Source organism: Balaenoptera physalus, assembly GCF_965194825.1.
Source record: "Balaenoptera physalus genome assembly, chromosome: 1".
NCBI lineage: Eukaryota > Metazoa > Chordata > Mammalia > Artiodactyla > Balaenopteridae > Balaenoptera > Balaenoptera physalus.
Window position 1 is genome coordinate 155,804,376 of NC_138882.1, and position 12,838 is coordinate 155,817,213.

Sequence of the window (12,838 nt, forward strand, 5' to 3'; positions counted from 1 at the left end):
TCTCTTTAAAAGAGACGTGGATTTTATATTATATTCCATAATACAGTAATGTTTGTTATAATATAAAAACTCTGAGTGGAATTATATTCTGGTTTAAAAACTCTTCTTATCCCTACATTAGAAATTTGGAAATGGGGGCTTCCCTGATGGCGCAGTGGTTAAGAATCCGCCTGCCAACGCAGGGGACAGGGGTTCAATCCCTGCTCCAGGAAGATCCCACGTGCCGCAGAGCAACTAAGCCCATGAGCCACAACTACTGAGTCTGCACTCCAGAGCCTGCAGACCACAACTGCTGAGCCCAGGCACCACAACTACTGAAGACCATGCGCCTACAGCCCATGCTCTGCAACAAGAGAAGCCACCGCAATGAGAAGCCCGTGCATGGCAACAAAGAGTAGCCCCCGCTTGCTGCAACTAGAGAAAGCCCGCATGAGGCAACGAAGACCCAACGTAGCCAAAAGTAAATAAATTTAAAAAAAAAGGAAATGTGGAAATGAGAGAGAGTTTAAGTAATTCATCCAAGGGCTATATACTTGTGAGTGTACAGGCTAGGATTTGTGCTCATGTCTGTCCTTTGCTCTTATCCGTGGCACAGACCTGGGGCCTCTTATTCTGGTCCTAGTGCTCTCGTGACCACCACATTTCACCTATCTCTGCGCTCCATAAGCCTTATTCAAAAGCAGCATGGGACTCAGGTCTGCTGGTATGTCACTGCATGACCTGGCCAAATCCTATCAACCACTAGGCCTCAAGATACCCTTTCTAAGGACCCTAAGAAGATATTTCCCTCAGACCTCAAGTCAGGAGCAGTGGAGATTCTGTAATTCAACTGTTTTATTTGGGGTTTTTGTTTTTTCCTTAGGACACTTGGTATATTGTAACTGAGTTTGCCACTGTGCCTAAGTTGTTGAAAAGCTGAGAGCCAAACTTGTACCCCACCTCTAGCAAGTGAGAAGAGTATCTCAGCATATGAATTCTGAGTTATGACCTTGTACCTAGCATCTAATTTCTCCTTATTTTTCTTTTTCTCCATGTCTTTAATTACATGTGCTTTAATTTTATTGCATTCTTTTAAGCATCTTAAAATTTTTTTGGAATTACTGTTATATGTTGAATAACCAAATATGTAAAGAAACAAACAGAGAATAGTGTTTCAAGGAGATAACCTGATAGTCTTAAGAACCAGACGTCATACGTAAACAGACTCATTAGCTCCTAGAGACAGAGGACAGCAGGGCCTATGGCCGACCCAGATTCCTGTGCTGTTCTTTTTAAAGTTGGCTTCACTTTCTCAGTGAGAAGTAAATTGGTTCCTGTCCTTTAGGGGCCATTTCAGTTACCACCTCTTGAAGGAAGTCCTCTTGATAACTCCTCAGTTAAAACCAGTTGAATCAAATAGACATAATGGTATTAAACTCAAAACAAATTCTTAAGTAAATTCCTCCCCTGCCTGCATACCCTTATCCCACTCTCTTGCTTTCCTCAACAGTTTTTCTTTTCTCTGAGCACCTATGCTCTTTTAGGCATGGATGGGATATAGACATCCCTTTTTTTTCCACTCTGTTGAAGGAGGCACATCAGCAAATAGTGCAGAACACTGTGGCAGGTGACTCTGAGCAGCTCCCTTCCCCTCTGTGGGCTCAGTTTGCTTTTCGTTGAAATAAAGCAGTTGGGTCAAATGACCTCCAAAACCCCTTGCTCTGACATTCCAGGAGGCTATGTCGTGGGATAGCCTCACTCATGCTGGGTCGTGGTGACCTTGAGGATGAAGGGTAATCGCAGCTTTGAAGTATAAACTGAAGGCCTAAAAGGCATATCTTTTAAACTCTAAAATTTGATTTTACAAAAGAAAAGTTGTGGCTTAAAACATATTAAAAAAAGAGTATTTATAACCATATAACTTTGTCTGATAGTAAGCCAAAATATCACATCTGTAACAAACTTCCTCTGGTCCTATCTGAGATCAGGTACAGAGAGAATACCCAATATAGAAAATATTCATCTCTCACCTTGGAAGAGAAGGCGTTGGGGGGTGGGGGGAGGAGATGGAGAGAGGGGAGGTACAGGTGGGAAGAAAAAAGAGACTAATATGTAAATTACCTAACTATAATGTGAGACGTGATTAAATCGATGCTTAGAGGCTTTGGGGCCCATGGGTGCACTGGGTGGGCATCTGTCAGCCACGCATGCATCCTCTCCAGCCTTGAGCTTCACCGTCACTTTAGATGCCACGTCTGTTCTTGCAGGTTCCCACATGGCCTCGTATTGCTGGAGCAGAGGGTGGGGAAGAAGCAATCTGTCCTGGCATGGAGTCTTCTGACTCATGACTGGAACAACCTTCCTCTCACTGTTTCCTCCAGAGCTGGGCAGGGTGAAGTCTTCCAGCACAAGCCCCCGTCTGAGTCTTTGGGGTTTTAGGATGGGACGTGTGTCATTTCTCTCCAGCAGGAGTAAGGGTTTCAGCTGCTTATCCAGCCCTCTTCAAAAACCTGATCTAGCCTTCCACATTTAATTTTTTAACGCATATTTAGACAGAGTCCACTATGCCAGGAAAGCTAAACTCTGTCCTTTCTGCCATGGAGCTTAGCATATAATGAGAATGACATTAATCAAATATAAATACGGATAAATATAGAATTTCGAATTGTGAACGCTATGAAGGAAAAATACAAATCATCACTGCTTAAGTCATAGCTCCTCCCACTCCCCTGTGTGCAGAGGCTGTTCGGTTGTGCAGTGTTACCACTGCAGTTCATACTGCTCCTCTGCCTAGAAACCTGGGGATCACCGAGAACATTTCTCACCACTCAATACTCTCACAGCTACCTGGGCATAGGCATCAGAGGCCAATAGTATGGGTTCGAATCTCGGTTTTTCCATTAGCAGCTGTGACCTTGAGCACGTAACCTAACCTCTTGAACTTCAGCTTCTTCATTTGTAAAAACGGGTAACAATGCCGGCCTCAGAAGTTTGTGAGGATTGGCACAGAGTAAGTGCTCAGCAAATGCAGCTGCTACAGCCTCTGCTGCCATTAATCCTGCTTCCAAAACATCTCTGCAGTTTCATATGCTCCTCTCCATTGCCACCTGCCCTGCTTTTGTGCAGACTGCCAGAGGTGAACCCAAATGCTCCTTTAAGCTGCCCTGGGGATGAAAGCCACTTGGGTGCCTGGCTTTTCCAATAACAGGAAGCTACAGGAGCAGAAAGTACTTGGTGAAGTATATTGATGCAATCTCGCTTGTGCAACCCTAGCTTTTGTCTGCTGCCCCACTCTGCTCCCCACTGAATTTAGCCCCTAGTCATGAGAGTCTAGTTCAGCCTTGAGTGATGTTCACTCTCTCCCTGAGTAAAAGGCTAATGCATTTTTTTATTATCCTGATGGGAGTCGGTGCCCCAAAGGGCAGCTGAGCCTCAGCCATTGGTCAGGTTCCCCTAGAAGGTGCTGGAGCTGGTGGATGCTTAGGGGAGGCACCCAGGCATCAGCCAATGGCCCGGGTGGGGCTTGAGGAATACTTTGAACCCTGGTCACGTACCTTTCCCCATGTTTTTCTTTGGAGCACTTACCGTAACTGAAATTAATTCATACTGTATGATTATTTGCTTAATATGTCTTCTCCACTCCACTATTAGCTATCTCTTTGAAAACAGGGGCTGTGTCTTTCTCGTTCTCCTCAGCAGTATGCCTGGAACAGAGTAGATGCTTCATGGATATTTGTTGGATTAACGAGTGAACAAGTGAAGAGGCAGAGAGTGGAGTTCCAGTGCTATCTGCAGAAGCCATGCTGCACATCACTTGTTCAGCATGAGGAGAAGTAGAAAGAGGGCCATGTCAAGGGCAGAAGGCAGGGTCAGGGACAAGTAAGGTGATGGCATACAGAATGGTCAGGTAAACAGAAGACCGGCGTCCCACTTCAGTGGGGTGTGGGCATGAACTCAGTGCTTGAGACAGCATTTTTCCGACTTTCATAATCCCTGCTCCCTTTCCTCACAGAGGTGACTGGCTCTCCCCACACCTTCCTCCTACCACATCTTCTACATGTGACACTGACCAAGGTGATTAGACCCACCTTTATTATCTGAAGTTTGGTTCTGAAAATAATAGGTAACTTTTTGTTTGTTCTCCAAACATGAGGTTATGTTAAAATATAAAAACTGCTTTTTCAAATAACACATAGAATTTGTGGATATTTGTCATCCCTTGTTGACAATGGGGATCATTAAATTATTCTAAGAAAGGATCAAATTTAATTTTAGAGTGATCAGTCCTGCAGCCAGTAAGCAGGCTAGACTGGAGTAAGAACGATCAGAAGTAGTGAGTTTAGGGAGAGGTCAGCACCACATAAAATGTTTTCTAGGGAGCAGGCTCTGCTTGGGGTAGGGCAGGGAGGGAGCCTGAGATCCCTAGATGCCTAGAAAATGACTGTGGCTGGGTGAGGCGGGGAGGACTGAACAGGAAGGGGGTTGCAGGGAAAAGAGGGGCTGAGCCATGAAGCCAAATGTGTGCCTATGCCCCTGTGACCTCCCTTTCTAGAGGGTGTGGATTCCCAGGTCCTCCCCATTATGGCTGGCTTCTGGAGTGACAGGAAAATGCACAGGGATTACTGGTCCTCTTATTTAAATTATCTCCAATCTATGCCATGAAAGACTGATTTTTCCCCTAATAGCTATCCTGCACGAAACAGAAAAAGCAGAACAGAACACATAATCAGTGACTGTTCTCTTCTACCACATAGAACCTCACACATCAAACCAGGCCCTGAGCTCCTGGAACACCACGTCCCTTTCTCATTCCGAGAAGTAATTGCAGTGCAGTTCGTGATGAAAATGAAAAGTCCATTTATAACTGTAGCTTCATATTTACCCATCCAGATGAAGATGGCCAAATTCTCAGTGGTCTAATCCCTAGGTCACCAAGACAGAATCAGAGAGGGTTTTGAGAAAAATTATAGGTCCAATGTGTGTGTGTCTTTTGAGAGAGAAGGGGATAAAACTAAAGACCTTTTCTGATGATCAATTCAGTAGGAACTTCTCTAGTTATCATCTTGTTAACCAGTGATCGGCAGATCTTTGTTATCATCTGTTGGTCAGGCACTGGGCTAGTCCCTCAGAGGAGTGAAGTAATACTGGCACAGCCCTTGCCCTCAAGGAGATCACACAGCCAGTGGAGAGGATGGAGGAGTAAACAGGCCAGGGAGATGCAGTGTGATGGTGCTCTGATAGGGAAGGTCAGAGGGATAAGGGCAAGATCCAGTCCAGCCTTGGCAAGTCAAGAAAGCCTTTACAGAAGAGGTGGCATGAGAGTGGAGAGCTGAATAACAAGTAGGAATTAGCCAGGTAAATCTGGTTGGGTTGTTGTTCTAAGAGGGAACAACACGTGCAAAGACCTTGAGGTGAGAGCACAGCAAATTTGGGGAACTGGAAGTGGCTCATCATGGTTGGAGCTCAGAGTCTGAAGGAACAGGAGAAAAGAGGCAGGAGCTGGGTCACAGAAGTCCTCCAACAGCAGCTAAAGGGTTAAACTTTATTCTGTAGGAGGCCTGGTGAGTTTTAAGATGTGATTCTAGAAAGTTCACTCCAGCTGCAGCAGCAATTTGCAAGACTGGAAGCGGGGAGACCAGTTAAGATGCTGTTGTAAAAGGCTAGGTACCAGATGGTGAGAAGCCCAAAGTCTCAGCCTGAGGTGGGGCACAGCTGGAGAGGTGCTCAGAAATCCTAGCTTCCAACCAGTGTGCTTCCCATTCTACCTATTCACACTTCCCACCCGCCCCCCCTCACCTGTGAATGATTCTTCTTCTTTCTCTCAGCTTCTCTTTCCTGTTAGGCTCCTGGAGGTTGGTCTACACTCTTTTTATGAATGGGATACCTAATTGCCAACTAGCTTAAATAACATGCCTAGGATAACAGCACAAAGATGATAGAGTCAGGATTCATATGTTTGTCTGTCTGATTTTGAGTTTGGAGCTCTTTCCACAAAATACTTTGTGTAACTGCAGGGAGAGGGGCTTCAGACATGAAGAATAGAGTATCTTTTCCAAAAGGTTGGATATTGCCTGGAAGAGTCTCCCCAGATTCAGAGGACTTTGTTTACATCACTAGGCTGCAGTAGCTGGGCTTTTCAAACTGCCTCCTGTGACAAAATAACCAAGTAGTTCTCTCTTGATGTCTTACTAACACCACCTTCCCTGAAAAAGGACTAGAAACAAAATCACAGCAACAAGAGCAAACATATTTATAACAATAAATGTATGTGACTTACATTCTTATACTTTAAAATAAAGACTCAGCCTGAGACCAAAAAAAAAAAATAACATAATGCTGCACAAGATTAAAACATGCTTCATTTGTTATATCTAAATATGACCCTGTTAAATAAACACAAACAAGAAAGATGACAAAAAAAAATACACCAAAACAATGCTAACTGTGCTTCTCTTTCAGTGGTGGGATTTCATTCATTTTTACTTTCTGGATTTTCTGGAAATTTGGAAAATGACAAAAATAAGCATGTGTTACTTTCATTATTACAAAAATTTTAAAGATAGATTCTTTAATGTTGGACAACAATAGTTTTCATTGAGAATAACTGAAATCACAAAAGATCCAAAATTCCTAGATGAGGTTTCTAATTGACCCACCTTTCAGTACTTTTACCCTTGGGGCTGTCAACTGTGACCAGAGGTGAAGTGGCATTGTATTAACAAAATAGCTTCCACTGGATGAACAGAGGAATATGGAAAACTCTTGGAACAAGGATGCTGATAGACAGTTCCTTAAGCATCCACTACAGATGCTTCTGCCATCCTTGGTTGGCACCAAATTCAGGGATTGTTCCTATTGACCTTGGAACCTCCAGCCCCCATGGTCTTTATGGAGTCATGACTCTGCATCAACCACACATTGGTTGAACACAGAAATGGGTTTCCTCTGAATGTTTATGAGACACCACTCCTACCAGGGAAAGCTGGATGCAGAGTCATACACAGCCAGGAGTCCACACATTACCTCCTAACTGACCCAACCCTGGCATACCCACACCCTGCCAGGAATCTGTGGAATACCATACAGGCACACTTGGACACATTGCCCTCTGTGTAGGTTTAGAATTCCTTTATCTGTTCCCCCCACTCCTCAAAACACACACACACACACACACACACACACACACACACACACACACACACACACACACACACAGTACCACTACCACACATGCGAAGGGCCTGCCTTCCTGAGACTGTAGCTTATGGTTAGCTAATGGTTCAGCTGCTCAGCCCTCAGCCAGCAGGCCCTGTCCGCCTACCAAACCTGCTGTCTAGCTAGCTACCTTCATTTCCTCCAACTAACATTGCATATTCTACCATCCAGGCAGTTAGGTAATATATCATCTCCATATAAAAGGCCCTTATGTCTCTCAGTTGGTAACTAACTTATATAATCTGGTAATTCTTTATGTCCACCATGCTCCCCTCTTATATGTCTAGTTTTCTATTATTGGTCAAATTCCACAAATCATGTGCCCTGTTTTAATAAATGCCAAACAGTTTCCACTGGTGATCCTAAATGATTATACTAGGCACACTGTTTAGTAATGAAAATTTTCTCTTTCGTTTATTCCTTTTATTTCTTAAGGACTTTGAGGGAATTATTTGGATATTTTAGTATCTTAGGTTCAAACTGTTGTGATTCTTTTTTTTTTAACATCTTTGAGTATAATTGCTTTACAGTGGTGTGTTAGTTTCTGCTGTATAATAAAGTGAATCAGCTATACGTATACATATATTCCCATATCCCCTCCCTCTTGCGTCTCCCTCCCACCCTCACTATTGCACAATGATTCTTGAATGTACACTTTTGTTTTTATTTGCATATAGAACATGCAGACTTTGTAATCCTATCTTAAGAGCTACAGGTTAAAACAGCAGTCTACACTTATCTGCTTGGGCCACTAGGTGGTGCACACATATGTCTGTGAACTGTAGGTTAAAGGGGTTTGTCACCAGGTTAGATTTAATTCATCACCACAGGAGTGGTACAGACAGTAGGAGCTGTAGGAGTCCAGGAGAGACAGTGATCCTATGGGTGGGAGTAAAGGAAGGAAGGTCTCCAGAGGAGGTGGATAGATAATATTGCTGCTGAGATGGCAGGAGCAAAATCATAAAGGCAGGAATCCCCAAAGCCGTGACAGGGGGCAAGTCCTGTAGAGGAAGGGGCATGCTTACTTTCCATGCTGATGAATTCCTACCTAACAGGGTTGTTGCAGAGGGAATAATGGAATAGTTGAATCATTTGAACTAGATGGCATCAAGCATTCCTTTCAGCCTGTGTGCTGGGCACTGGAAATATAGAGATGAAATGGCGTAGTCTTATCCTCAAGTAAAGACCTCATGAGAGAAACAGAGAAGGAAACAGATAATTAAGACAGAGCATGATACAAAAGTTAGGTTTTACAAGATGCATTGGAAGAACAAAGTGTGAAATATTCTGTTCTGAGGAAAGGAGAGAAGAGTGTTAGGTCTGGGAGCTGAGGTGCAGAGGAGACCTCATTGGAGGTCTTGAGATGTGAGGAGGGAGCTCCACGAAGGTCTCAGGAGATTAGTTAGAGAGAACAGCATGAGCAAAGGCATGGGGATTTGAAAGGATAATGTGCATTCCAGGAATGGTTCAGCTGAGTTTAGCAATGCTTACTGAGGGCTATTGTGTGCCATGGACTGAATAATAGATGCTCCAGGCCCTTAAGATGCCCCTTCAGATAGTGAGGAAGACACACAAGCACTGAAAATTGCAGTGTGAGAGGTTAGCTTAAAATTTGTTCTCTTTTAAATTCTCAGCTCTGTCATTTAGCCCCCAGGGTCCTGGCTACAGACGTTCTCAGAGAACTCTACACCGGAAGGGGAGCCCACAAGCACAGTGTCTGGCTGCTTTTGACTCAGAGTCACTGACAGTATTTCAGTCTCACTCACTCATTTTAGAGGTGTGAAGTTCAAGGCCAGAGACATAACAGTAAGTTATCCAAAACCACAGAGAGGAGCTAGGACACAAGGCCAGGTCTGTCTGTGTTCCTGTCAGGTTTTCTTCCTTTTTTGTCCTACTGGACCCTGGACACAGAATCACCATTTAGAGATAGATCTTAATTAGGAAATAGACACTTTTCAGGTAAATGGACCTCCTTCACCAACGGCGATTGCCACAAAACCAAGCTTATGGAAAAATAGAAGGACACATTGTCTTCCTTCCTCATGTATGAGGGAAGGGCCTAGCCTCACAGGCTGGCCTTGGCAAAGGCAGCTTGAGCCAATTGTCCCACTAGCCTGGTTCTGTGATTGGGAAAGAAGGCAGTCTGGCTCCAGCTTGCATGTGTGGGTGTGTGTTTCATTTCAGCATGAGAATGTGTGCTCACAGTGGAGGTCAGTGACATCTTGGAGTTGCACTGTTGCTTGAAAATGTCAACTGGAATGAATTATGAGCTGGCAGTAAAACAGGGCTGTGTGATGGAGAAGGCTATGAAAGGATACAGACCTGCTTTTAGGGCCCTGAAAAATCATTAAAGCAAGGGATAGAGAGATCTTAAAGAGGTTTGACTGGGACAGATCAAATTTAAATGGAAGAGGAGGGGACCACAAGGGCCAGGGATTTGAGACCAGGTCTTATAAGGAAAGGATGAAGGAACTGGGAATATTTAACCAGGAGAGAAGATGACACAGATCTTCTTCAGGTCTCCAAACTTGTCATGGGCTGAAGCAGCTAGAAACAGGGATGATTTCCTAAGGAAGCAGCTTTTAACCCTGCTCAAAGTAGAGCTATTTAGGGACACAGGTTCGATCACTGGTCAGGGAACTAAAATCCCACATGCCGTGTGGCATGGCCAAAAAAAACAGAAAAAAAAAAATTTTAACTGGCAAAAAGTGAGTTCCCTGTCAGGCAAAGGGATAAAACAGAATCAGTTCATATAACTGGTGGGGCCATTGCTGAGGGGATTCCTATACTGGTGGCAGGTCAGACTCAATGACCTTTGAGCTCTGGTACCAATAATTCTATGAAAAGGGGCAAGGCAGATTTTATAAACCAAGGGACACATGGTCTATAATAATAACAAAACATTAATACAAAAATAGCTCTTTTTATTAAGTACCTATTAAGTACCAGGCATCATGCTAAGTGATTTATTGTGCATTATCATATTTTGGACTTTCAAGCCAGGATTAGAACTGACTGAATTCTAACCCTGGCTCTCTCATTCAGTGAAGATGTGGTCTTAGGCAGATAATTTCTCCTGTCTGAACCCCATGTCCCTCTGTTGTACAGTACCAACCCTGTAGGATTGCCAAGAGTGTAAGAAGAAATGACACATCAAAGTGCCTGGTACTGTGCCTGGCCTATATTTGGTACTCAAAAAATGTTGCTGCCTTCTCCTTTCTGCTTAAGGAGAATTTCAGGAAGCCATTCTAGGGGAGAGGCAAGATAAAGAGGGAAATGCAGGTGAGGTGAAACATGGCAAAGGACCCACTGGATGAAGTACCAGATAATCAGAAGCTCCTGCAATGTGTATCCTTGAAGCAGTGGTTCTCAAAGTGAAGTTTGTTAGGACCCCTTTTTAAGAAAAAAAATTACATATTAATGGAAATTGCTATTAATGGAAAATCAAGTGTAGGAAAGAGACAGAGGTTGACTGAGGCTTAAGGAATCCTGACTTAAGTCTTTAAGAGAGTTGCTTACCACTGCCCCATCCTCAGCCTACAATACCCTCTTCTCCACCCTCAGGTTCCCATGACATCCAGTTCAGGACTAGGCTTCTCCATAAGTATGGTGTGATAGGGGGCGAGCCTACTGAGATATGGACCACCTCAGCCCTTGGGGCCAAGGCTAGCTGCCTCCAAACAAGAGCAACTTCATCTATATGGGCTAGTGTACCTGACAAATATTTTCTTTGAATGTTGTATGGTACAGAGAGATGAGGATTCGGTTAGAAAAGTAATGGTTTGATCATCAGTAGTTGAAATTGTCATAGCATTGTTGAGCAGATTTAATAAATAAACCAGCCCCCAGGAGTATCTTGGTTAGAAAGGAGTATCAGGAGGGTGACAGTGACTTAAGGACCCAAGGCAAAGAGGGTTGCCAGGATATCAGACACGTAACCACTACAGCCAGTGTGACCAAAGAGAAATCTACAGCTGCCTGGTACAGAGGAGTGAGCCATGGCTGGGAGTCTGGAAAGGGACTTTCTTTGTGGCTCTAGGTAAGCCACGTTCCTCTCACGGCCTCATTTTCCCTAAGTATAAGATAGGTTTGACTGGAAGGTCTCTAAGGCCCTCTAGGCTCTGACCAGAAAGGCTGTCCATTCCCCCTTGTCTCTAGGGTGCAAGGCCTCCCTGCAGAACTGCGAGACGACGTCCTCCGCAATACAGCCTGCTCTGCGTGTCTGAACATCCCCTTTGCATGTTCACCCTGACCTGCTAAGCAACAAGTTTGGCTCTGGCTTGAATCAGTGCTCTCACAATGTGTTTTCTTTTGCAGCAACAACGGCACCTAGACCTCCTGACGATAACCAGCCCTGGTGAGTAGGTGTGGCCATTCTGCTTTGGCTTTTCCCTTATTTCCCAGAGTGATGTCTGGTTGTCTATCCAAATGCAATTCCTGCCCTCCTCCTTTGGCTTCCTGAATGAACAGCAGAATTCTTGTGTCATGAATGATCCTTCTCCCCCATCCTCTACCCCACAGGCAGTTTCTTTTCTCTTCCCCAGCTCTGTGCTGCCTTGTCTTGACTCTGCAGATGGCAGGGTTGATACTATGATGTTGCTGCATATTCCAGGGCCAGGTTCTCCCCAGATCACTCAGTGGATCCAAGTGTCAAGGAAGTGCCCTGGTCTCCTGAGAAATAAGTTTTAAAATCATGGGGAATGGGGAAACTGCCTGGTAGATGGCATGGAATGAATGGAGGACAGTTAATGAGGAAAGGCCAGTCTGGGGAAGTGACCAGGTTTGGTCTCCTGTGACTCTTGTCACTCACCTTTAGGAAGGACAAGTCCCACAACAAAGCTATGGCCCTGGGATTTAAAGCTTCTTTCCTTCCCCTCGGTCTGGCATATAGCCCAGAGAAAGTTTAGTTTTACCAGAAGGTATTTTATTTCAATTTGGGAACTTGAGGCAAAACTGGCCAACAAGAGATGCTGTTCTCTCTTGGAATCCAAGGAGATGATGGTGCCAGCAGTGAGCATTCAAGAGTGGGTATGGTGGTCCATCTTCATTCATTGGTGATGTTCTAAATATTTAATGGCCCCGGTGGCCCTCTACTGTGCTGGGCATTAACACTTTGGTTACCGGACTGTGGGGAGATGGCATCCTGAGGAAGGGACTGGTGTGGGGGAGTGGTCACGTGGCAGGGTTGGGGAGCTCTAGGAGTGGCTAATTACCAATAAATATGGAGGTATTTCAGTATTTTAGTAACCAATATAGCTGTGCCATGTCATCCTGCCTACCACCCAGCCTGTTGCTGTGTCCAGGGCCAGTTGGCTCACAAGGAGATTGAGAAATTGTCCTCTGCAGGCACTGTCTTAGCACAAAGGCTGGTTATCTGTCTATGTAACTGAGATATAAGACAATGACTGCAAATGTAATTTGGATCCACCCAGTTCGGGTGGCTTTACTACATTGCCACCTGGTAGATCTCTTTGAACTTGGGACTTCAGAAGAACAAAGATGAACTGGTTTGAAAATGTTCAATCTAACCCATAGAATGAACTGTGTTTAACAAGTATATAATTAACATATATAGAAATTCCAAATCATGAGCTAATATAATTAAAATGGCTCAGTTGTGTGACCTACCAATCCCTTCCCACTA

General features: G+C 44.3%; 1 protein-coding gene across 1 annotated transcript in view; it reads left to right on the forward strand.

Annotated features, from left to right (window-relative positions):
- AGBL4 (AGBL carboxypeptidase 4) overlaps positions 1–12,838 on the forward strand; it is a 1,388,494-nt gene that overhangs the window by 1,026,461 nt on the left and 349,195 nt on the right. Inside the window, exon 6 of the mRNA XM_082431251.1 lies at positions 11,512–11,551. Within this exon, the coding sequence (XP_082287377.1) occupies positions 11,512–11,551 (40 nt within the window). The remainder of the gene's footprint in view (positions 1–11,511; positions 11,552–12,838) is intronic.